General features: G+C 45.0%; 2 protein-coding genes across 5 annotated transcripts in view; one reads left to right on the top strand and one right to left on the bottom strand.

Moving 5' to 3' along the window:
* SCG3 (secretogranin III) overlaps positions 1-11,770 on the bottom strand; it is a 63,065-nt gene extending 51,295 nt beyond the window's left edge. The window contains exon 1 of the mRNA XM_043493260.1: positions 11,000-11,770. The gene's annotated coding sequence lies outside the window, so the exon portion shown is untranslated. The remainder of the gene's footprint in view (positions 1-10,999) is intronic.
* A 36-nt stretch (positions 11,771-11,806) lies between these two features.
* The window catches only part of AP4E1 (adaptor related protein complex 4 subunit epsilon 1), a 39,592-nt gene continuing 24,687 nt past the window's right edge, over positions 11,807-26,711 (top strand). Inside the window, exons 1-7 of one of the 4 annotated variants that reach the window (XM_038418859.2) lie at positions 11,807-12,027; positions 14,887-14,958; positions 16,550-16,673; positions 23,659-23,732; positions 24,143-24,264; positions 25,140-25,299; positions 25,854-26,020. In XM_038418859.2, the coding sequence (XP_038274787.1) occupies positions 11,872-12,027; positions 14,887-14,958; positions 16,550-16,673; positions 23,659-23,732; positions 24,143-24,264; positions 25,140-25,299; positions 25,854-26,020 (875 nt within the window). In that variant the 5' untranslated portion in view covers positions 11,807-11,871. Of the gene's footprint in view, positions 12,028-14,235; positions 14,311-14,886; positions 14,959-16,549; positions 16,674-23,658; positions 23,733-24,142; positions 24,265-25,139; positions 25,300-25,853; positions 26,021-26,711 lie in introns of those variants that run through there. The other 3 variants (XM_038418858.2, XM_043493258.1, XM_043493259.1) reach the window with 3 other exon arrangements.

Consider the following 26,711-nt stretch of genomic DNA (forward strand, 5'->3'; position numbering starts at 1 on the left):
ATCATGAATAGGTCGGAGTATGAACAAGAGGCTACTAGGCAGCTCTCCAACACCACTTTCTACAAGCCATTACCAACTGATCCCACTGAGAGTTGCCAAAAGAAACTACAGCATTTGCTCAAGAAACTCCCTGAAAAAGCACAAGAACAAATCCGCACAGACACACCCCTGGAGCCCCGACCTGGGGTATTCTATCTGCTACCCAAGATCCATAAACCTGGAAATCCTGGACGCCCCATCATCTCAGGCATTGGCACCCTGACAGCAGGATTGTCTGGCTATGTAGACTCCCTCCTCAGGCCCTTCGTTACCAGCACTCCCAGCTATCTTCGAGACACCACTGACTTCCTGAGGAAACTACAGTCCATTGGTGATCTTCCTAAAAACACCATCCTAGCCACTATGGATGTAGAAGCCTTCTACACCAACATTCCACACAAAGATGGACTACAAGCCGTCAGGAACAGTATCCCCGATACTGTCACGGCTAACCTGGTGGCTGAACTTTGTGACTTTGTCCTGACCCATAACTATTTCACATTTGGTGACAATGTATACCTTCAAATCAGCGGCACTGCGATGGGTACCCGCATGGCCCCACAGTATGCCAACATTTTTATGGCTGACTTAGAACAACGCTTCCTCAGCTCTCGTCCCCTAATGCCCCTACTCTACTTGCGCTACATTGATGACATCTTCATCATCTGGACCCATGGAAAAGAAGCTCTTGAGGAATTCCACCATGATTTCAACAATTTCCATCCCACCATCAACCTCAGCCTGGACCAGTCCACACAAGAGATCCACTTCCTGGACACTACGGTGCTAATAAGCGATGGTCACATAAACACCACCCTATATCGGAAACCTACTGACCGCTATTCCTACCTACATGCCTCTAGCTTTCATCCAGATCATACCACTCGATCCATTGTCTACAGCCAAGCGCTACGATATAACCGCATTTGCTCCAACCCCTCAGACAGAGACAAACACCTACAAGATCTCTATCATGCATTCCTACAACTACAATACCCACCTGCTGAAGTGAAGAAACAGATTGATAGAGCCAGAAGAGTACCCAGAATTCACCTACTACAGGACAGGCCCAACAAAGAAAACAGAACGCCACTAGCCATCACCTTCAGCCCCCAACTAAAACCTCTCCAACGCATCATCAAGGATCTACAACCTATCCTGAAGGACGACCCATCACTCTCACAGATCTTGGGAGACAGGCCAGTCCTTGCTTACAGACAGCCCCCCAATATGAAGCAAATACTCACCAGCAACCACACACCACACAACAGAACCACTAACCCAGGAACCTATCCTTGCAACAAAGCCCGTTGCCAACTCTGTCCACATATCTATTCAGGGGATACCATCATAGGGCCTAATCACATCAGCCACACTATCAGAGGCTCGTTCACCTGCGCATCTACCAATGTGATATATGCCATCATGTGCCAGCAATGCCCCTCTGCCATGTACATTGGCCAAACTGGACAGTCTCTACGTAAAAGAATGAATGGACACAAATCAGACGTCAAGAATTATAACATTCAAAAACCAGTTGGAGAACACTTCAATCTCTCTGGTCACTCGATCACAGACCTAAGAGTGGCTATACTTCAACAAAAAAGCTTCAAAAACAGACTCCAACGAGAGACTGCTGAATTGGAATTAATTTGCAAACTGGATACAATTAACTTAGGCTTGAATAGTGACTGGGAATGGATGAGTCATTACACAAAGTAAAACTATTTCCCCATGGTATTTCTCTCTCTCTCCCTCCCACCCCACCCCCCACTGTTCCTCTGATATTCTTGTTAACTGCTGGAATTAGCCTACCTTGCTTGTCACCATGAAAGGTTTTCCTCCTGATGGCGTATCTTAAGTGATCACTCTCCTTACAGTGTGTATGATAAACCCATTGTTTCATGTTCTCTGTGTGTGTGTGTGTATATAAATCTCTCCTCTGTTTTTTCCACCAAATGCATCCGATGAAGTGAGCTGTAGCTCACGAAAGCTTATGCTCTAATAAATTTGTTAGTCTCTAAGGTGCCACAAGTACTCCTTTTTCTTTTTGAAATTTAACAGAAACTGATTCAGATTTATTAATTTAAAGGTTAAAGGGGCTTTTAAAAACAAAAAAGATCAGGTATTGGGTAGAATATTTCACTCCTTACTTACTCTGTCTGCATTTACACTGACAGAAAACAGTCAATCAGAATTTAAAACAAGATGGAGGAAAAGAACAACCTTAATATACAACAAAAAGAAACTCTTCTTAAATTAATCGTTATTTACAAAGTAGATGCTTACTGAATATTATGGGTAATGTGTCTGGAGAGAGTAATTTCACAGTACAAAAGAAAACAATGTTAGGGAAATCAACCTAGTTAGCATATGTGACTCCATTTTGGGTTTCCTATCAGCCATTAACTAGAAGCGAGCACATCATGTGCCAAGGAAGGAAGGATCCTTCAAGGTGGACAGTTAGACAGTTTCAAGATAAGGGAAACAAAGGAGACAGGAACCAGCCGACATGTCTGAAATAGTTGCCGCTTCAGCCTTTTTGCATGGGGAAGGTGGCTGCAGGGGATTGGTAATAGATAAGGAGAAGGCCTGTTTATTGGTTTAGGTCCCCCAAGGCACACAGGCAGGATGTTTTGCCAACAGTATATAATCTTTGTGTAACCTGTAATTGGGGTCTCATTCTGCTTAACAGAGCGGTACCACGCTCGTGCATAATAAACCTGCAAACTTTGAGACACTCTGCAGTCTGTCTTTATTTGGTTGCCTCAGCCTAGAAACCAACTGTACGTGTCCTAACTGGAATAATTCATAACGGTTTGGTGACCCAGATGGGACTCTAGGCTCACCCTTGAAAGCGAAGCCGCACTCCTTCCCTTGGACAACTCCAGCTGGCACCAGGTGAGTTCACCTTCGAGAACTCAGAGGAACGGGAGCGTGGGCCATCGCTTAGGCGATAAGGTGGCACATTAGGTGTTCTTTTGGTAGCCCTAGAATGGGCTCTGGGCAGAGTGTGAGCAGGGGAACCCCTTTGGCTGAGATTCTCGAGAACTGGAAAAATATTTCTGGCACCCATGGGTTAGGTAAAAGGAGAGCTGTAATTTTGTGTAAAGTCGAGTGGCCAGCACTGATTATTCAGACGCCCTTTGGATAGCCACCCGACGGAAATTTTGGACAGGATGAATTAACCTGCCTTAGACAACAGATGGAGGACAAGCATCCAGCTCAAATGGATTATTGGTATGTATGGGATAATTGGGCATATGCCCAAGATAAGGAGCGCCCCTCGACTTTGGGCTCTGGTACAATAGCTAAGGTTTGCATGCCACTTGGGGGTTCCGCTCCGCCCTATGCTGCTTTCCCTCCTCCGTCTCTTCCCTCTACTCCTCCTCCTGTTGCCCCTCTATACCCGTCTCTAACCCTAACCTCTGCTGCGCTTCAAGCGCCCCGATACAACAGCCCGTTGCGACTATGGTCACGGTCCACCGCCCTTTTGGCCCTGGGGACCTGGTAACCTGGCAGTCACAGATGCTGAGATTGCACGACAATCTGGAAAGAGTCCTACAGACTATCCGTTCAGTCTTTACGGCTTTTAACCCTAACTGGGCAGATGTCCAGGCTATTTTGCAAACCCTATTTACCCCTGACGAGAGGTATTCTATTCTAGACGCTAATCGGTGTTGGGTGGGGGATGCTGAGAATCGCACCCCTTGGCCCGAAGCCGATCCAGGTTGGAATCCTAACGACCCCAATGGCTGGGCCCACCTCTCAGCTGCCCGGGAAGGGCTCCTGGAGAGCATCTGTAGGGTGGGTAGTAAGATGGCAAATTGGTCAAAAATTAGAGAGTGCCAGCAAGACCTAAACGAGCATCCGTCTGCATTTTTGGCCCGCTTGTTTAAGCAGGTTAGAATGTATGGGGGGGGTGTGGAGCCAGAAGTCGAGGTTAGCCGCACGATGATGGTCTTACTTTGTTGATCAAGCGGCGCCGGACATAAAGAAGTATTTAACTAAACATGTTCCCGATTGGCCAGGGAAACCCCTAAGTGAAGTAGTTCGCCTGGCCACTTTTGTATTTAATGGTAGGGACGAGGAGAAAGCTAAGGAAAAATGTAAGCAAAAGAAGGAGGAAGTAAGTATGTTGGCAGCTGCATTGCAGGTTCCCCTGGGGAATCAACACTGGCAGGGACAGGGGGATACAAGGGGGAGGGGACGCGGATGCGGGACAGGACGGGGAGGAGGCTGGGGTGGGACAAGGAACGGGAACTGTAATTATTGTAAACAACCGGGGTACTGGAAGAGGGAATGCCCCCTGCTTCCACGAGGGGCTCCTTGGCAGGATCAGCCAGAGAAGGTTCTTCCTTTCCCTCTAACGCTCCCCAGGACTTTGCTAATCCCCAGTGACTAGAGGCGGAGATTTTGGGAGCTGTGGGAGAGTTGGAATGGGATCTTGGATTGCACTCGCAAATTTATTTGAAAATTGGGGAACCGTTTGTGCCCTTTTTGGTGGATACCGGAGCCACCCTTTCCACTTTAACTTTTGTTCCAGGCTCTCTTTCTAATACCAAGGTCTGGGTGCAGGGTATTGAGGGCAACCCGTGCCTGGCTCCCCTATCCTGCCCCGTACCTGTGGAGCTGGGTTCTTTAAAGTTGTCACACAGATTTGTTGTCATGCCAGAAGGCCCTGCTAACCTTCTTGGGAGGGACATGCTTTGCAAGCTGGGAGCCCACATATATTGTGCCCCTAAGGGGCTTCGCATGTCCGTCCCAGACTCGGCGGTTGCTTCTCTTATGGCCTCAGTTACCCTGATTCCCAATCTCCCCACAGAATTGTCCAGCGATCCACCCAATTTGTGGAGTGGGAGTTCCACCGATGTGGGCTTCCTTAAATTAGCCATTCCAGTCAGTCTGCAGGTGAGGGATGGGCCGCCTCCCTCCGTAAAACAATATCCCTTGCCGAAGGAGGCGGAGGAAGGTATTTCCCTTCTTATCTCTATCTACTTAACCCAGGAGGTCTTGGTTCCATGTAATTCTCCTTGTAATACTCCTATCCTTCCTGTGAAAAAGCCAAAACCGGGCCCGGATGGGCACCCAGTTTATCGGTTCGTTCAAGATCTGCGTGCGATAAATAGTTATGTTATAATCCCCCACCCAGTGGTCCCTGATCTGAGTACTATCCTGACACTGATTACCCAGTTGGCCACTTGTTTCATGGTTGTAGACTTGTGTGCTGCATTTTCCAGTATTCCTTTGTACCCTGACTCCCAATATCTGTTTGCGTTCACTTAAGGAGGTCAGCAGCTAACCTGGATGCGCCTCCCCCAAGGGTTCTCAGGCTCCCCCACTATTTTTTCCCGAATTCTAGCAGATGATTTGAAAGACATTGTTTTGCCTAGCTCCTCTGTTCTAGTCCAATATATGGATGATTTGTTGATTATAATGCATGTTTACCTGATTCTGTTACTCTGCTTACTGCATTATCTAATAAGGGCCACTGTGCATCTCCATCCAAGCTGCAGCTGTGCCGAACCCAGGTGATCTATTTAGGTTTTGTGATTCGGCCTGGAGAGCATTTACTCTCCCCTGATAGGGTGCAGGAAATCCAGGATTACCCACGCCCGACTACAAAAAAGCAGTTGCGGGCTTTCCTGGGGGCTGCGGGGTTCTGCCGACCCTGGATAGTGGCCTTCGGAGAACTGGTGAAACCATTAGTCAAGGCCACCACAACTTCTAACCCTGATCCTGTTCTCTGGACCCTGAGGATGGAAGCCGCTTTCGCGTCCACAAAGAAAGCCCTGATTTCTGCACCCGCCTTGGGGCTCCCGGATTATGGTAAATCATTTTTTCTCTTCAGTCACGAGCAGCGGGGAGTGGCCAGCAGTGTCCTATTGCAATACCTAGGGGATTGCCCATGCTTCATAGCTTACTATTCTGTACAATTAGATCCTGTCATTGGGGATCAGTCTCCTATGTGAGGTCCATTGCCACTGCAGCCCTTATGGTGGAATGGTCACGCCCTATTGTACTGGGGCACCCTTTGACTGTCTGGGTCCCCCACGAAGTTGAGATTCTCTTAAAACAGCATACAATGCAGGTGCTATCTCCGCAGCGGGCACACAAATACGAGCAGATTCTGCTGGCCGCTGACAACATCACCCTTCCCCGCTGCAACGTCCTCAGCCCCGCTACACTGACACCCCTTCCGGAGGATGGCACGCATACACCATGTATGTATGGACGTTGTCGCAGAGAGTGGTAAACCTCGCCTGGATTTACGCAACCTCCCTCTGAACCTGTCCCAACCTGTTCCTTTTTACCGATGGCTCCTCCTTCTATTTAGCGGGCCATTGCGCATCCAGCTATTCCGTCACTACTCAGACAACAGTTGTAGAAGCAGCCCCCCTTCCACCTTCCTTTATTGCTCAGGGCACAGAATTACTAGGGCTTGCTTGTTGGGAAAACTGTTACCGTTTATACAGACTCTAGTTATGCCTTCGGGGTTTGCCATGTTATGGGCCAGCTCTGGAAACAGTGAGGGTTTCTAACCTCCTCAGGCACTAAGATTGCAAATGGCCCTTTAATCTCTGCACTTTTGGACGCCATTCAAGGTCCTCTTGAACTGGCTGTTGTCCACTGTTATGCTCACCAGCAGTCTGAGAATCCTGTCTCTCAAGGTCATGCCTTGGCTGATGCGGCCGCAAAGACTGCTGCCCTTCAGCCCCTCCCAGTCAGCAACTTTTCTTCTGGATACGTCCTTCCCGCCGACGGACTGGACGCACTTGTATGCTGATGTGCCGCCTGACGAGCTCCAGGACTGGAAACATTGGGAAGGCTCTGAAGGCATCGATAAGGTTTGGCGAATCGGGAACAAACCTATTCTCTCCCGTTGCTATCTGCTCTCAGCCGCCCACTATTTTCATTCTTTGGGTCATGCCGGCATTCAGGCCATTGCAGCTGCTATTCTTAAATGTTGGACAACGCCTCATGTCTATCCGGCGGTGAAGCAAGCTCTTGGCTTCTGCTCTACTTGCCTGGCCTTCTCTGCTCAGTCTCAGCTCGATGCCAACACTGGGGAGGCAGGGGAAGACCTTGGGCTAACTTCCCATTTCAGCGATTACAGATGGACTATGCAGAAATGCCTAAAAACTGGGGGTTTCACCACCTCTTTGTAATAGTGGATCAACTTTCCGGATGGCCCGAAGCAGTACCAACCAGAAAAGCAGATGCCCGATCTGTGGTAAAATTTCTGCTGAAAGACATTGTGCCCAGATTTGGAGTCCCTGAAATCATCGACTCGGACCGAGGATCACACTTCACTGCAAAGATTTTAGAGGAGCTGTACCGGTGCCTGGGGATTGCGTGACAACTCCACACCCCTTGTCATCCCCAGTCGGCAGGGCAGATGGACCGCATGAATCGAACCCTGAAGACGATGGTAGCGAAGTTTTGCAAAGAGACTGGACTGAAGTGGCCAGAGGTTTTGCCCATAGTCCGGTGGCATGTAAGGTGGGCCCCACACATGCCTCTGGCTTGTTCCCATTCGAGGTATTGTTTGGGAGGCCGGCTTTGGTTCTGGGAACCTATGTTCCCGCTCAGACTAGCCTCTTGGATGGAGATGAGACCTTGGCCAGGTATGTAGCCAGATTACAAATAGAGCTCAATAGCAACCAGTCTGCAGCTCAATTGTTTCAAACCGCACCATTGGGGTTACAGGTTCATCCCTTCAAACCAGGGGATTGGGTGGTGGTAAAAAAATTCCCCCGTACAGACCCCTTGGCACCCCGATGGGAGGGGCCGTACCAGGTTCTGTTATGTACTAATCCTGCTTTAAAAGTTGCAGGTAGAAGTTCCTGGATCCATCACAGCTACGCTAAGTTGACGCAGGGACCCCTGCCTGGGCCCGACGAGCTGTCTGATGAGCTGCCCCGCGAATGAACACCACTGGCAGTCCCTGGGCTGAACTCCCCAACTATTGTGATCTCGAGACTCCATCAGGACTTTTTGTTTTCTTGTTACTTGGACTTATATTTGTTGTCCTGTTTTTTGCGTAGTACATGGGAGGATGCAAATACTGGTATGGGTGGCCTGTGGAATCCCCTTTCTATTCCCAAGTTCAGTACATGGATGGGAAGGCAACAGCTTGCTGGATTTAACCCATGCTATAGCGCAGAAGGTTAATCGAACGCAGGGTTGGGTCTGTATTCATACCCCCACGTACATAGGTCAGGGAATCCCGTTGGTAGGGGTGCCTATCCCTCTCAACCAAACCCTCCAGGCTGGATTATGGACAGACACTCCATTTAACTGGAATGTTACAATCCAAACTTGGTCTATTGATATGGTGGCCCAAGGTAGTTATGCTTTATGTGTGTCCCGACGTAAGAATTTCAAAAATACTGTTTTTGTGGGTAACTTTGTAAGGTGCAACGATACCACCCACATTAGCTCTGGTGTGGCAAGTTCCCCCAAGTATTCCAGGGTGCTGTGGCCGGTCCCTGAGGGATCAGACTGGTTCTGGTTGTGCAACCACACGGCTTATAAAGTCCTCCCAGCAGGTTGGTGTGGTACATGCACCTTACGAGTCATAGTACCTGCAGTTGCAGTACACCAGACCCTGGCCCAGGGGAAAATTCGGAACCTGGTACGGAGGAACCGACAAAATGTCCCATTAAACCCTCTCTCTGAACGGCCTACAGGCTTTCACTCCTTTGTTCATTGGTTTTTGCCCTGGGTGGGGGTGAGTGAATTGGAAAAGGCTATAGATAATGTTTCTGCAGCCTTAGAATTAATGGCAAATGCCACCGCAGACACCTTGTTTACCCTTCAAATTGAGGTGACTAAGTTATCTCAGACCACACTGCAGAACTGCTTAGCCTTGGACTATCTCCTTGCAAACCTGGGGGGGGGGGAGGGGAGGGATTGTGTTCTTGTTAACTCAAGATGTTGTGTCTTTGTGAATCAACACCGCAGGGTGGAAACCAATATCCACACCCTTATGTAGCAGGCCACCTCGCTCCACCGTATCACTCTTGACGACACCAGTACCGGATTCCTGGCTGCCGGGCTTGGGGAAGGCATATTTTGTCCCTCATTCTTATGGCTGTTTCTGTTTTTGTATTATTCTTTGTATGACTACAATACAGTAGTACGTGCTGCCGGCAAATTTTAATCTTGCATCGAGGTTATTCTGCCACCGTATAGTTTACTGACGTACATAAGAAAAGGAGGAACTGTTAGGGGAAATCAACCTAGTTAGCATATGTGACTCCATTTTGGGTTTCCTGTCGGCCATTAACTAGAAGCAATCACATCACGTACCAAGGAAGGAAGGATCCTTCAAAGTGGACAGCTGGACAGTTTCAAGATAAGGGAAACAAAGGAGACGGGAATCAGCCGACATGCCTGAAATAGTTGCCGCTTCAGCCTTTTTGCATGGGGAAGGTGGCTGCAGGGGATTGGTAATAGATAAGGAGAAGGCCTGTTTATTGGTTTAGGTCCCCCAAGGCACACAGGCAGGATGTTTTGCCAACCGTATATAATCTTTGTGTAACCAGTAATTGGGGTCCCGTTCTGCTTAACAGAGCAGTACCACGCTCGTGCGTAATAAACCTGCAAACTTTGAGACACTCTGCAGTCTGTCTTTATTTGGTTGCCTCAGCCTAGAAACCAACTGTACGTGTCCTAACTGGAATAATTTGTAACAACAATCACAACTGAGAAAATGATCGTACATTGCTATGATCTCTCAATTTAATTATGAAATCTGAATCAGTGTGTGATTGTACATTTTGTTTTTCAGCCTTATCCATGCTGTTCCCATTAAAGACAACCACAACACTCCCATTGACTTCATTGTTGAAAAATCAGGCTCATGTCTCATGCTATACACACATTTCTTCACTTTCAAGAGCGGATACTGTAAAAACAAATTTTTTATTTCTAAATGAAAAGCTACTGAGAAAAACCTTTAACAAATTAGCCCCCTGGGGCATTTTAATTTATTTCTTTGGGGTTTATTTTGTTGTTTCTGCTACTGAAGAAAAAGAAAAATCTCTTATTGATATTTTCCATTGGAATAAAGGATCTGAAAATTCAGTTAATTCTGCTACTTAATTTTAAACTCATTATTCATCTGTGAAAGACTGAAAAGAAAGACCTATAAGCATGTAACTGATTTGTTACAGGTTTCAGAGTAGCAGCTGTGTTAGTCTGTATTCGCAAAAAAGAAAAGGAGTACTTGTGGCACCTTAGAGACTAACACATTTATTTGAGCATAAGCTTTCGTGAGCTACAGCTCACTTCATCGGATGCATTCAGTGGAAAATACAGTGGGGAGATGATTTATATACACAGAGAACATGAAACAATGGGTGTTACCATACACATTGTAAGGAGAGTGATCACTTAAGATGAGCTATTACCAGCAGGAGGGGAGGGGGGAACAATGGGGGGTGGAGAACTTAGCCTTGAACAGATACTGGGAGTGAGTTGGTCATTACACAAAGTAAAACTATTTCCCCCGTTATCCCCCCCGCCCGTTCCTCAGAAGTTCTTGTCAACTGCTGGAAATGGCCCACCTTGATTATCACTACAAAGGTTTTCTTCCGTCCCCCCCCTCCCTCCTGCTGGTAATAGCTCATCTTAAGTGATCACTCTCCTTAGTGTGTATGATAACACCCATTGTTTCATGTTCTCTGTGTATATAAATCATCTCCCTACTGTATTTTTCACTGAATGTATCCGATGAAGTGAGCTATACTCACGAAAGCTTATGCTCAAATAATTTGTTAGTCTCTAAGGTGCCCTAAGTACTCCTTTTCTTTTTGATTTGTTACAGCTTTTACACATCAAAATAAGTATTTTACTAACCTATCCCAACCATTGTGTCCCTCTCGGGTTGGCAGGATGGGTGACCATCCTAGGGTTTTGAGATTTTGTAAAAGGACTTATGAAGAGAGGTTACCTAGAGCAAATCTTGCCAAGTTTCGAAACCTTGTGGGAGCAGTCCTGTCTGATTCCAGGATCCTTCTGTACAGACTGAATCCCCTAGCTGTCCGCGCCAGTTTATAAAGCGGTGTTTCAGCTCCACCTTCAGGTTTAGCAGGCTGTGTGTGGGGCAGGGTGTTGGGAGTGAAGGGAGGCCAGGAAACCCCTCAAAGAATTGGGCGTTGCCACTCACCAATCGCGATCAGTGGCGATGGCACAGCGGATGGCCAGCTCTGCTCCCCCACACAACTGAGCTGTGTCCATCTGTAGCCCACTTGCTGTGCCGAGGTGAAGCTGACGAGCAGGGCACGCTGTGCCGGAGGGAATGCCAAGTCGCCATGCCCCCCAAGCTCAGACAAGGGCCCGAGGGGGAAAACCAGCGTCGGTCAAGACCAGCGCACGGTGCCAAAGGGGCGGACTCCTACTCTGGGCCGGGGCCTCGGCCCCACATGCTTGGCCCGCTGGGGTGGATCAATACGGCCTGTGCGGGAGAACTGCATAAGCTGCCGCCCGCAGCGGCTTCTAGGCAGCGCCTCGGGCCCCAGCCCCTCGGCTCTGCGCGGCCAGGCCTGGTCGGGCACGGTGCTCGGGGGGGGGGGGTCGCTGCTTTCCCCAGGGCCCCCTGAGGTCCTACATCACCTGGCGGGGACTCGGGCTACCGGGACCCTAGGCGCCTCTCTCCCCGCGCCAGCAGCGCCGCGGTGTCCGCTGTCCGCGCCGGGAGCCTCAATAAAGTTGTTTTCAGTCAGGGAAACCGGAAGTGCGGGGCGGCGGGGGCGGGATCAGGCCCTGCCCTTCCGGGAGGCGGCCGGAGGCGAGTGGGGGCCGCCGCTGGCGGCGGGGCCGGCTATGAGCGACGTGGTGGAGCGGACGCTGAGCGCGCTGCCCGGCCTGCTGGGGCAGCACGACCCGGGGGCCGGGCCCGGCGGGGGCCCGGGTCGGGTCTCGGCCACCTCGCGGCTGGGCGGCTTGATCCGGAGCATCACCGCGCTCTCCTCCAAACATGTACGGGCTGGGGGGGGAGCGGGGTGGCTCCGCGGGGGCTGGGCCCCTGGCCGGCCGGACCTTTTCCCCTGTGTATTGTAGCCCGTGATGAGCTGCCAAAATCTTAACAGCGGGTTCTCTCCTCACCCCACGAGGGGGTCGTTGCCCACCCCCGCCCTCCCCGGGACTCCTGCCCCATCCAACCCCCTTCCCTGTCTGCCCCCAGAACCGGGCAGGAGGGTCTCACTGTAGTGGGTGCCCACCCCACCCCTAAGAGCCAGCGGGACCTGCCTGGGGGGCGAGGTGGGGAGTCCCGGCGGTGCTTACTTGGGGTAGCTCCCAGGAAGCATCCGGCAGGTCCCTCTGGCTCCTAGGGGCGGGGGAGCGTAGCTGGGTGGGAGCAAGGGGTCACATCAAAAGTGGCGCATTAGGTGCTGGCTCCCTGGGTGCTCCAGGATTGGCGCACCAACGGGGGAAATTTGGTTGGTGCAGAGCATCCACCGGCAGCTCCCTGCACTGCACCCGGCCCCAGCCCACCTCACCTCCACTACGCCTTCTCCGCTGAACGCGCTGACCCGCTCTGCTTCTCCGCCCTCCCCTGCCCCTGCCAGCTTCCTGTGAATTAGCTGTTTTTCGGGAAGCCTGGGAGGGCTGAGAAGCAGGCAGCGGTTTCTCGCTCAGGTCGAGGGTGGCGGAGGTGAGCTGGGGCAGGGAGTGGTTCCCCTGCGCCCCCTCCCCCCCGGGTTATCTGCTGCGGCACGGGCAGCCCTCCTCATGCCCACCTGCCCAAGCTCACCTCTGCCTCCCTGGGCCTGAGTGCAAAGCCTCTGCCTGCTTCTCCGCCTGCCCCAGCTTCCTTCATGAACAGCTGATTAGCGGGAAGCTTGGGGGGGGGGTAGAGAAGCAGAGCGGGGCGGCATATTCAGGGGAGGAGGCGGAGATGGAGCAGAGGTGAGCTGGGGCCGGGGCTGGGGTGGGGAAGCTGCCGGTGGGTGCACTGCACCCACCAAATTTTCCCCTTGGGTGCTCTAGGGTTGGAGCACCCATGGAGTTGGCGCCGAAGGTTGGAAGGTTGTTCCTCCTGGAACAACCGGTTCTAAAAGGGCTTCTAAATTAACAACCGGTTCTAGCGAACCGGCTCCAGCTCACCACTGATTGTAGTCATAGCCTCGCACCCCCCCCACCCCCGGCTGAAAGCGAGCGGGGAGGCTGGGTCCGCGGTCTCCCTTCTCACCCGTGTCCCTGGCTTCCCGCACCGCATGTGTCTCATGCTCTGGAAAGGCATGAAGCCATGGGGGTCCTTGTCGCCAGGTATTAGAGCAGACGGGTTTTCGGCCAAGCAGCTCCGCCCGCGACAGCCGTGGGTGTGGTAGAAAATCCTGAATGTGGAAGGTCAGCAGGTGTTGGCAGCTGCCTCTGGGGTGAAACACACCGGTTCAGCCCTGCCCAGTAATATGCTTTTCTTTCTACCCACCTAACCTATTGATATGGCCCCAGTTACAATAGAATCTGGGTTCCTCATAGGCTTTAATTAGGGTGTCAGCCCTCCAGGATTGTCCTGGAATCTCCAGGAATTAAAGATTGTCATGTGATGAAATGTCCAGGAATACTTCCAACCAAAATTAGTAACCCTATCTTTAATATATTTATACTTAGTATCCTTACCTCGCCCCAGGTAGAGAAAGGAGTGCTGTAAATCCCTATTTTACAGATTGGGAGCTGAGGTGCCGAGAGGTTAAATGGTTTGTCCATAGTCACACAGGAAGGCAGTGACAGAGCAGGATCTCAAAACCAGAGTCTAGAGACCTACCCATTGGACCATCCTTCCAGTTTAGTACAGGGAGTAAATATGAATGCAATACACAGTGATCAGTTTTTGTCGGAGTAGGTGTAAATAAGATGATGTAACTTGGCCAGGATACAGAGATAAATCCCTTTCTAATTCTAAGAGTACATGATGTACAGGTGGGCAGGACCTTAGTGTTATCTGTCATCCAGAATAATAATCGTATCATTCCCTGACACCATGCTGTGTATTATTTCAAATACTGATTTAGAAGAAAAGGTGTTACTGGCTGAATTACCAGTGTAATTGTCTAGGCACTAGAGGTCTCATCAAAGGGCATGTCTACACTTACCTCCAGAGCAATCGATCCAGCAGCGGTCAATTTATTGCATTAGTGAAGACACGATAAATTGACTGCTGAGCGCTCTCCCGTCGACTCCGGTACTCCAGGGCGAGAGATGCTGGCGGAGTCAATGGAGGAGCGTCAGCAGTCGACTTATTGCAGTGAAGACACCGCGGTAAGTAGATCTAAGTATGTCAACTACAGCTACGCTACTCATGTAGCTGAAGTTGCGTAACTTAGATCGATCCCACCCCACTAGTGTAGACCAGGCCTAAGTCCTAACTAGGGCCAAGCTTGCTGAGCTTGCAAAATGGCTGCAGAATGCAGTTTCTGTTCTGAATGGCATGTATTAAAACTGTGCACTTTAAAATATTTTCCAAGTCCAAGAATATAAATGAAGTACTGTTAGACCCTTTTAAATCAATAAACTTATGTGTACTGTAATACAGGCCAATGGAAGAGTGAGCAGATGAAAATGTCGATACGGAAAGTATACCATTTTCTGTGCTTTAAAAAAAAACAGTATATGGAAATCTAGATTTACAGCTTCAAAGGGTTTCACTAGTGAAATTGGAAGTGTAATAGCTTTGTAATATTATTTATACAAAAAACAAATGAAGACGGTAAGATTATATAAATTATTTTTGATAGATTCTAATAGATCATGCTTTCCTTGCCATCATTCATTTTATTTTTTTAACCCCCCAAAATTATGCAAGATCTTAAAAATGTTTAAACTATTCTTTTATAGGAGGAAGAAAAATTAATACAACAGGAACAAACTAATTTGAAAGCAACGGTTTCTGCTCCCACTACAACACTTGTAAGTTTTAGTCTTATTTGTAAGGAAATTTACCTTTACTGTAGACTGAATTTAAGAATAGCAATGTGCAGACTTGTGCTTGGCAGGTGAGTGAATACTAATTTGGTATAGTTGGTATACACTAGAGAAATCTTGCATTTGTTAGCGCCGTTACAGGAACATGTTGTACTTGTAATACACGTTATGTCTACACCCAGGTTTTTGCAATGGTGCCCAAGCAGCGAGAGTACTATTGCAGCTGTGCTTGCTTGGAGCAAGTATTGCCACTATTGTATCTTGTAGTGAGTCACTGTGTACTCTTGCAGTACTAGTGTAGACAGGGAAATCAGGTGATGCAGCTGAGCATGTCCAATTACTCCTCCCAAGTGCAGTTTAAGGCCTGGGCTACACTGGGGGTGGGGGTTCGAACTAAGATATGCAACTTCAGCTGCGCTATTCACGTAGCTGAAGTCGAAGTAACTTAGTTCGACTTACCTGGCCGTTCTCATGGCGGCGAGTTGACTGCGGAGGTTCCCTGTCGACTCCGCTTACTCCTCCTGCTGAGGTGGAGTACAGGCATCGATTCGGGGATCGATTTATCGCGTCTAGATGAAACGCGATAAATCTATCCCCGATAGATCCAGTGGGTAATGAAGATGTACCCTTAAAGTTTTCCTGCCCATCTGTTTGTGCTGTCTCAGAACACTGGTTCTACCATCTGTCAAGTTACCAACCACTGGTTGCTTGAGATTAGTCAAGGAATTCTCTAATGCAGACCAATCATTACAGATTTCAGACAGGCATGCTTCTGTGTTCGTAATAATTACCTTTCTAACCTAGCATGCAATTCCATTGTACATGCAATCTAGGGATTATCTGTACTTGAAAATTAATTTGGATTAAGGTAGCATGTGAATTTAAAGAGTAAAAGTGGTTCCAGAATAACTCCATGTGTGGATTCTCTTATTCTGGAATAGGTCTGTCCACACATGACGTTATTCAGGAATAATTATTCCTGAATAATTCCATGTGTATACAGACCCTTAGTATGTTATCTGTCTTTTTGCTACATTGTCACACCGCAAGATCATGTTTTATCTGTCATTCATTATTGGCTTTATAAAGTTGTGGTCCACACTACAAAAATGTTTTTTAATAGAGTATTTAGTGGAACCATTCCTTGTCCATTTGTGTCTGCACTGACCACTTTCCTCCCATTGGTGATACAACAACAATGGGATGTGGAATAATTTGTGGTATTGTACGTACGGTGGTACAGTGCCTGGTGACTATTCATTTTAATACCCAAGATGGTCATAATTTTGTTTTGATTGCAAGGATGCCACTCATAACCAGATAACATATTTATGCATGGGATTTGATGAAGTTCAGTTGTAGTTTAACTTAAATTTGTTTTGAAACATTAGTATTGCATCAAATATTGACAAACTTTCATTTTAGAAATGTTAACTTCTGTTTTTAGAAAAAGTAGTGCTTTTTGTTTATAATATACTTATCAAAGTCTCAAACCTCAATATGTTAGAGCTGCAAAGAGGAACAGAGCACTTATAACTATTCTAAATTTCTTAATATTTCATTCTTGGTATTTCAGAGACTGATGAAAGAATGTATGGTGAGACTAATCTATTGTGAAATGCTGGGATATGAGTCCTCCTTCGGATACATCCATGCTATTAAGCTAGCACAACAGGGAAACCTTTTAGAAAAAAGAGTTGGTATGTGTATAAGACTGGTATATCTTAATATTGTGCAAAATTGCCACAAATGTCCCCTGAAATTGGGTTGGAAGTCATAGTAAACACAAGAACTGGTTGAAAGTTTATTTTCAATATGTTTTCTTTTTGGGGAAAAAAAATTCAACTTAATATTTCAAAATTTGAAAATACAAAATTATTTTAGTTTTAAGGAGCTCTGTACCTGGTTGAAAAATAGGTACAGAGGGGAAACCATAAAACCCCTCCACCACCTTTGTATTATTTAATAATTTTGAATATCAGCTCTAGTAAACAGTAGACACATACAAGCATTTTCATTTAAAGGGTATTTCAAAGAGACACATTGGCTTGAAGGTCAATTTCCATGTGGAAACTTTATATATAGTTGTCATAAATAACCCTCTTAAAATAATATAAGTGGAATATTAAAGAGACAATATTTAGTGGAGTAAGAGTGCTTCCAAATGGAGAGTGCCGGTTCTCCAACATTCAACTGTATTTATGCTTTTATAGGGTTTTATAAGCTTTTCTTTTCAATATTAGTGCAGTGCCCTTTAAGCATATTCTTCCCTGTCTTTGTACACACCGGTCACCTCGGGTTAGAGGTGGCTTGTGACAAATGAGGCGAGAGGGAAGATAATGAGAGTGCCAGTGCAGAAGCCTATGGAGAAATCTGATTGATGTGTAAAAGAATTTTTGAAATTTTACACCACATATTGTATGGGTAACAAAACAGAGATATGAAACTCTTCTTTATCTACAAAGTCTTATCAGTAGATTTGTTTCAAGGAGTTGACATTCTGATTAATCTGGAGTATCTCCAAGAGGTTGCTGATTCAAGTGTCTTAGTGAAGACATGTTTCAGAGTGGTAACCGTGTTAGTCTGTATCAGCAAAAACAATGAAGAGTCCTTGTGGCACCTTACGGCTTGGCTACACTTGCAAGTTAGAGTGCATTAAAGTGACCCCTGGCACCCTAACTCCTGAGGTGTCCACGCTGGTGAGGCATGTAGAACACCTGGACTTTGCAGCTGGAGGGCTCCTGATAATCCACCTCCACAAGAAGCCTAAAGCTTGCTGTGCCCCAGCTGAAATGCCCGGGCGTCAGTGTGGACGAGGTGTTGCATTACTGTGCTGTGATTGGCCTCCGAAAACATCCCATAATCCCCTGAAGTCAAGTGGCCACTCTTCTCGTTGTTTTGAAATCTGCTGCAGGCATGCGGATATCCCCTTTCAAAGCTCCGTTTCTGACAGCCAGCATGCTTATCTGCTCTGGAACAAAGCAAATGATCAGTGTGGAATGCTGCTGTTGTGAGCGCGTGTGAGAGGGTGTGGGTCTGCTGCTATCTGAATTTACGAGACAGCATGCTGACACGCTCTCAGCCCCCCAAAACACACTGTCTCTCCCCCCCCCCCCCCCACATACACACAACACACTCCCTGTCACACTCCCCCCCATTTGAAAAACACATTTCAGCCATTTGCACACTGGGATAGCTACCACAATTCACTGCTCTTCCTGGCATTGCAAGAGCGGCTAATATGGCCATGCCTGTGCGCTGGCAGCTGACAGTGTAAACACAGGGCAGCATTTTCTCTGCTGCGTTCTCCGAAGGATGGTTTAACTCCCAGTGCTCTACATCTGCAAGTGTAGTCAAGCCCTCAGAGATTAACAAATTTATTTGGTCACAAGCTTTTGTGGGCTAAAACCCACTTCATCAGATGCATGGAGTGTAAAATACAGAGGCAGGTATGAAAAGATGGGAGTTGCCTTACCAAGTGGGGGGTTAGTGCTAACAAGCCAATTCAATTAAGGTGGAAGTGGGCTATTGTGATTTTTCCTCCCTTGGTATTCACCCCTTCTTGTCAACTGTTGAAAATAGCCCACTTCCACCTCAGTTGAATTGGCTCGTTAGCACTGATCCCCTGCTTGGTAAGGCAACTCCCATCTTTTCATGTAGTGTGTATTTATACCTGCCTCTTTATTTTCCACTCCATGCATCTAATAAACTTGGTTTTAGCCCACGAAAGCTTTAACAAATTTATTTGGGCAAGTCTCTAAGGTGCAACAAGGACTCATTTTTTTTTTTTAGTGAAGACATTTCTTGTGTTGCAGAGAAAATAGTTCAGATGTGGGCCAAATTATCTGCATCCACAATAGGAAGGCAATATATTGGGTAAAATAACTGTTAGGTTTTCTGTATTTGAATTTCAGCTGGTATAATTCACTCAAGCACTGGAGTTGGATAAACCTTGTATCAGAAACTCTAATTTTAGACCCATGTCCTTCCTCACTATTGAAGACCAGTGAAAAGGTTCTCAGTGTGATGTTCGTAGGAATTGTTAACACCTTGTGGAAGGCAGGGTGCAATCTCTTTTGAAGACTGCTTGTATATGGTCTCTGATCAAGAGATTGTCAACCTCAAGAAATAATCTGGCTAACTGTCAACCAGTTTCATATCTTCTCTTGTAGGTAATATTATTGAGAAGGTTGTGTGAGACCAGTCTTTAGGTGTCTAGATGCCTCAGATATCCTGGACAAAAAAATAGCACTTGTTGCTTTGGCTTGGGGATCTACTAGTAATGGAGAATGAGTAGGTGTCTATGCTGATATTATGAAGTTGTTCAATTGTCTTTGGTACTGCTGACACTACAGTTGTATGCAATGGTGGACAGGGCTCTTGAGTGTCTCCATTCTTTCCTGGGTGAGCAGTCCCAGGGGGTTGCAATAGGGAATTGTTCATCTGCCTCAAGGGTTCTCTTGTGGAGTCATCCTCCATCTTGTCACTCCTCTTGTTCGAGGGGTGTGTGTGTGTATTGATTGTGTAGTGATTTAGTTCTAAGTTGAGCACAGGATCTGGTTCAAGAAGTGAATATAGCTGGGCCGCTTGGTAATAGTGACCATAATATAATTGAATTTCATATCTCTGTGGCAGGAAAAACACCACAGTGGCCCAATACTGTAGCATTTAATTTCAGAAAGGGGAATGACAAAAAAATGAGGAGGTTAGTTAAACAGGAATTAAAGGGTACAGCGCCAAAAGTGAAATCTCTGGAAGCTGCGTGGAAACTTTTAAAAGACACCATAATAGAGACTCAACTTAAATGTATACCCCAAATTAAAAAACATAAAGAGAACCAAAAAAGAGCCACCGCGGCTGAACAACAAAGTAAAAGAAGCAATGAGAGGCAAAAGGCATCCTTTAAAAAGTGGAAGCTAAATCCTAGTGAGAAAAATAGAAAGGAGCATAAACGCTGGCAAATGAAATGTAAAAATACAATTAGGAAGGCCAAAAAAGAATTTGAGGAACAGTTAGCCAAAGACTCAAAAAGTAATAGCAAATTTTTTTTTAAGTACATTAGAAGCAGGAAGCCTGCTAAACAACCAGTGGGGCCCCTGGACGATCAAGGTGCTAAAGGAGCACTCAAGGATGATAAGGCGGAGAAACTAAATGAATTTTTTTGGAATCTCCCTCACATCCTCAGCTGGGAAGACTGATACAAACAGCCATTCTTTTTAGGTGACAGATCTGAGAAACTGTCCAAAGCTGAGATATCATTAGAGGAGGTTTTGGAACAAATTGATAAATTAAACAGTAGTAAGTCACCAGGACCAGATGGTATTCACCCAAGAGTTCTGAAGGAACTCAAATGTGAAATTGCAGAACTACTAACTGTAGTCTGTAATCCATCATTTGAATCAGCTTCTGTACCAGATGACTGGAGGATAGCTAATGTGATGCCATTTTTCAAAAAGGGCTCCAGAGGTGATCCCAGCAATTTCAGGTTTTTAAGCCTGACTTCAGTACTGGGCAAACTGGTTGAAACTATAATAAAGAACAATATTGTCAGACATATAGATGAACATAATTTGTTGAGGAAGAGTCAACATGGTTTTAATAAAGGGAAATTATGCCTCATCAATCTACTAGAATTCTTTGAGGGGGTCAACAAGCATATGGACCAACGGGGTCCAGTGGATATAGTATACTTAGATTTTTCAGAAAGCCTTTGACAAGGTCCCTCACCAAAGGCTCTTTCGCAAAGTAAGCTGCCACGGGATAAGAAGAAAGGTGCTCTCATGGACTGGTAACTGGTTAAAAGATAGGAAACAAAGGGTCTGTCTTCAGAATGGAGAGGTAAATAGTGCTGTCCCCCAGAGGTCTGTTCTGGGACAAGTCCTATTCAACATATTCATAAATGATCTGGAAAAAGGGGAAAGAGCGAGGTGGCAAAATTTGCAGATGATCCAAAATTACGAAAAATAGTTAAGACCCAGGCAGACTGCAAAGAGCTACAAAAGGATCTCTCAAAACTGGGTGACTGGGCAATAAAATGGCAGATGAAATTTGATGATAAATGCAAAGTGATGCACACTGGAAAGCATAATCCCAACTATACATATAAAATCATGGAGTCTAAATTAGCTGTTACCACTCAAGAAAGAGATCTTGGAGTCATTGTGGATAGTTCTCTGAAAACATCCACTCAATATGCAGAGGCAATCAAAAAAGCGAGCAGAATGCTGGGAATAATTAAGAAAGGGATAGATAATAGGACAGAAAATATCATGTTGCCTCTACATAAATCCATGGTACTCCCACATCTTGAATACTTCATACAGATGTGGTTGCCCCATCTCAAAAAAGATATATTAGAATTGGAAAAGGTTCAGAAAAGAGCAACAAAAATGATTAGGGGTATGGAATGGCTTCCGTATGAGGAGAGATTAATAAGACTGGGACTTTTCAGTTTGGAAAAGAGACGGCTAAGGAGAGAGATGATTGAGGTCTATAAAATCATGACTGGTATAGAGAAAGTAGATAAGAAGTGTTTACCACTTCTCATAACACAAGAACTAGGGGTCACCAAATTAAATTAATAGGGAGCAGGTTTAAAACAAATAAAACAAAGTATTTCTTCACACAGCGCACAGTCAACCTATGGAACTCCTTGCTGGAGGATGTTGTGAAGACCAAGACCATAACAGGGTTCAAAAAAGAACTAGATAAATTAATGGAGGATAGGTCCATTAATGGCTATTAGCTAGGATGGGCAGCAATGGTGTCCTTAGCCTCTGTTTGCCAGAAGCTGGGAATGAGCAACAGGGGATGGATCACTGGATGATTATCTGTTCTGTTCATTCTCTCTGGGGCACCTGGCTCTGGTCACTATTGGAAGACAGGATACTGGGCTAGATACTTCGGTCTGACCCAGTAGGACTATTTGTTCTTATTTTCTCTCTCTCTCTCTCTCTCTCACACACACAACACACACAGAATGCAACCCCCTGGGATATATATTTGGGGCTTCTAGGAGAGTCAGTGAGACGGCATGGGCCCTCATGTCTTCGGTACGTTCATCTCCTCTCAGTTGATCTTGCCATTGTGGTTGAATGTTAGGAGGCAATCTAGGCAAAAATGAGAACATTTAGTTAATTAGTTGAGGCCAAGTCCAGATATGACACAGGCGCTGTTGATAGGTTGGGATAAATCTCTGAAGTGGCTGGCAGGGATTATATCGACTTTCTTGACTGCAGGATTGTGCCCATCACACTGTAACCTCCTATTTCGTTGAAGTTTGCCACTTGAGAGTTCAGTTAGAAAACAACTGCTGTTAGACAATAAGGTAGCACCTGTTAGTTACCATGAAGGCTGCTTTTTAAAAAATCAATGTCTGACCAGAAGGCTGTGATTTCTTCTTTGCAATATGGAATTTGCTACCATAGTCCCTGTCTTTATCACTTACTGATACTAGACTACTGCCGTGTACTCATTGTAGGCTAAACCTGAAATTAATTCAGACACTGAAGGTAGTCCAGAATGCAGTGATCTGATTGTTTAGAGGTTTATCATATCAGGAGACATTTCACCAGTGGCTCATGACCTATCTATTGGTTCCTTTGTGGAATTCTATATAGTAAAACCTTAAATGGCCTGAGCCCTACCTGTCTGAGACCCACAAACAGTTCCACCTTTTCTGGATAATCACATGGGATCAGAAGAGGTGCTTATTCCATCAGGGTCCTTGATTCTGGAATTTAGTTCCCTCATTAATTCCACATGGTTGAAGTCTGTGACCTTCGGGCCATGCCCCAAGCCCTGTCTGATTTCCTGGGTATCTGAGGAGGGTGAGGGCATGAATGAGGTTTGAGCTGTGATAGAGGATTTGTTTGCTCTGCTATAATTATGTGGGTTGATTTGTGCTATGGGATTGGAATGACCAGTTTTAACCGATTTTTTTGTGTTCGATTGTGTTATTTTAATGATGTCACAGTATCTAGAGCTCCTTTGAATAGGTCTGTTTTATAATTACCAATCCAAATAAATAGAAGAGTAACACTGGAAAATATATAGTGTTGAATTATTTAATTTAGTAAATAAACTGGGACACAATAATTCACTTAAAACTAATATTTCCTATATCGGTGTCTCCATCCTTAAAAATGAAGTGCAGGCTGCTTATGGGTAGTTGTCTGGTCTAGGGAGAATATAATTTTGTTAGGGTGGGGGAAAAAGGCATTCATTTTCTAATGAATTGTCTGTTGTATGATGTCATCCTCAGCGCTTTAGATCTGACAGCTTTACAGAGGCTTCTTAATTTTGGACACAACTTGTGGGTTTCAAGTCCATCCTTACTGAACAGTATGACCTGCTAAATATCTCCAAGCAACCAGATGATAAAAAACCAGTTAATTGAAAACCCTGACATTAAAAAAAAATAGAGTGCATCTACACAGCAAACCGCCCATCCTGCACGGCAGCGAATCCAAGTCAGTTACTTGGGCTCTGAAACCCATTGCCACAGGATTTTTCCCTTTTCTAGACTTACCCACAGAGACCCTATAATCCGCCAGTATTTTCACCGATGATTTGAGCCGTCAACTCTTGTGCTCTGGATGTGTTATGTTTTCCTGTTAACATTTGGAAACACTTTATAACTGGAAAAGGTGATGGAGGTTTTTTGTTTTTTTTTTTCTTTTGTAGGTTACTTGGCTGTTTCTTTATTCCTCCATGAAAATCATGAACTGTTGCTTCTGCTTGTGAACACAGTTGTGAAGGTACAGCTTTATGGGAGGTTTGGAGAAAAACATTACACTAACATTTTAGGCCCGTGCTTTTCCAAGTATAATGCCAATTAATTCTAAACTGTGTATTCATTAATAAAATCTACTTGTTTATCAGTTAACACTGAAATAAGAAAAATGACTATTCACCCGAGTTTCTGATGGGAATCTAATATATCCTTTTCCTGTGGTTATAGTTTCAAGTTTTGTAGCAGTATTAAACAAATATAATGAAAATGTCACAGATAAACTGAACAATCCCTTAATTAGCAGAGCATTAGGGAGCAGTGCTTCACAGCATAGCATAAAAAGTGGAAGCTTTCCCACATTTGGCCTTAGAAATGAAAAGTTTCCCATAGTTTAAATTAGAAATGACCATTTTGTTGTCTTAATGACTGTGACAGGACTTGCAGAGCACTAACCTGGTTGAGGTGTGTATGGCACTTACTGTTGTCAGCCAGATTTTTCCACGGGAAATGATTCCAGCTGTACTTCCCCTCATAGAAGACAAACTTCAGCATTCTAAGTACGTATTCACTGAGAAGGATTTCAAGCATTGTTATGAACTTAGGATGTCCTAAAATTTAGATATTTTATTTCAGTACATAAATATTTCTCTTAAATACTGTTTTTGCTCCGAATCCTTCCTTAGTCATTATTCACAACTTTGTGTTCCTTTCCAAATTTTCCTTTTGTGTGTCTCCCCCCCACTCCCTTTAGTTTGTGCATTCTTGATTGCATAATGAATATCTTTTGTTTTGCTTAAGCATTGTTGATGGATAAATGTCATGTAACTTTATACATGTGGAGATACTGTTATACAATGTATGTGGGTTAAGAAGTGTTTGTAGTGTAAATGGAGGAACAAATTGTACCCTTGGAATTCATTACATCACAGAAGGATCTATGCATGATTTCTGGAGACGCTGAGCATGCACAAACCCTACTGAAGACTGGTGAGGTGCAGGTGCTCAGCCCTTTGATTATCAGGCCTTGTAGTTAATAACATTACATACATGAAAATACAGAGCTAGCACGGTGTACATGCTAAACTAAAAGGTAGCAGAAGCATGATCTAACTCCAGGAACTACTAAACTCTATGCTTGCTGTGCCACTGACTAATCATGTGGCTTTTGCCAGATTACTTATCCTCTCTCTTGTCTCGGTGTCCTCATTTGTAAAACTTGAATGATGATACTTTTTCAGAGGCGTCATGATGTGGTGATTAGTTAATATTTTAACTAACTAACTAGCTATAAAAGTGGGAAATGCTACAAAGTCAGTAGTTTTCTTAAAAATAAAGTATCTATTTCATAAGATAGAGAAACAATTTAGGTTAAGTAAAGCTTCTATTTAGGGTCAAGTTGCTTGATCTTTTAAAGAAAAATGTTTCTCTTTAGGGAAATTATCCGAAGAAAAGCAGTTCAGGCCTTGTACAAATTCTATCTCATTGCTCCCAACCAAGTCCAGCACATCCATGACAAGTTCCGGAAAGCCCTGTGTGACAGGGATGTTGGAGTCATGGCTGCTTCTTTACACATTTACCTTCAAATGATTAAGGTAGGTTGAGAATTAGAAGTCTAATTGAACATATAGGCTGTTTATTAAAATGTACAAACAATTGTAAAATTGTTCTGTAGGAAAATCACTCTGGAAGGATAGTCTGTCAACTTGTCTTTAATTATGAAGGTGAATCGTGGTAATCTGTACTATATTCATTAGCATTCCAACCCTTGACAAAAGCCCCAGCTGACCATTTCGGAGCCTGACCCTGGTGATCAGCACCTTTGGCATAATGGCCCTGTTTTTAAGTCCAAAGTTTAGGTTTTTTTCAGTGTGTTATAGATTATGCTGAGGATTGCCTGTGAATTCAGTGTACCGTTTCAAGGGAAATGTTTTCAGTCATACTCACTGTCTTGTTGAAAATGCAGGGAAAACACTTTAAGCTTAAAGCAAAAAGGAGTTGATGTTTGGGTTTGAGAGGAAGAAGTGATGGATTAGGAAATGGAACAATTTATTGAATAATAGTTAATAAGATTATATCCTTGTCATGGCTTTATGGTATATTTCTGTACTTAAAATATTTGAATTGTATTTCTCTTTTCCTTGTCTAGAAAAATGCATCTGGATACAAGGACTTGACAGAGAGCTTTGTAACCATTCTAAAGCAGGTAGTGGGAGGAAAGCTTCCTATAGACTTCAATTACCACAGCGTGCCAGCACCATGGCTACAAATTCAGCTCTTAAGAATACTGGGGCTGTTAGGAAAAGATGATCCAAGGTAACCAGTTTCTTCTATGTAATAAATTATTTGAAAATAGAAAGAATACACAGTGAGTCATTATTTTGTGGTAATGCATAACTTTTACTGTGCTTTCACAACACAAAGGAAAATAAAGGATTAATACGTTCTATTTGCTCTTTATTAACCAATACTGTGAAAAGTGATTTATTGAAAAGTTGTTATACTTGACGACTTGTTTCTCAGCTCCTGTGAGGGTCAGGCAGCTGATTATGGGATATGTGGTGAGAGACGCTTGTGGACTTGAGATCAGAATTTCCATGAATTTGGTTGATGATATGATCACAGTGAAAATCTAAGACAAGACAGTGTAAAAAGAATGCTGTCCTTTGTAAGGGTTTAGTTTGAGTTCTTTATTCCTCTTAACCAAAAAGTCTGTCTTATTTACTGATCAGCAAGGAATGTATTTTTAGTCTATTTTGATGCAATAGACTGCTTATTTGAAAGTAGTAAACATCTTGTGAGATGCCATTTAGAGCCAGATTGTAGAGCCCTTACTCGCACTAATGAAAATTCATTAATATGAATAGTCTCATTGAAATCACGTGGAGCAGTTTGTAGGATTAGGATGTTGTTTTTTTCACTAAACAGTTACATACAGATGTGGGGGGTTGTTTGTTTTTTGTGATTAATTTACTGGGCTTCAAATAAAGTGAGACCTTTTTTTACA

Source organism: Dermochelys coriacea, chromosome 10 (genome assembly GCF_009764565.3).
Source record: "Dermochelys coriacea isolate rDerCor1 chromosome 10, rDerCor1.pri.v4, whole genome shotgun sequence".
Lineage (NCBI taxonomy): Eukaryota > Metazoa > Chordata > Testudines > Dermochelyidae > Dermochelys > Dermochelys coriacea.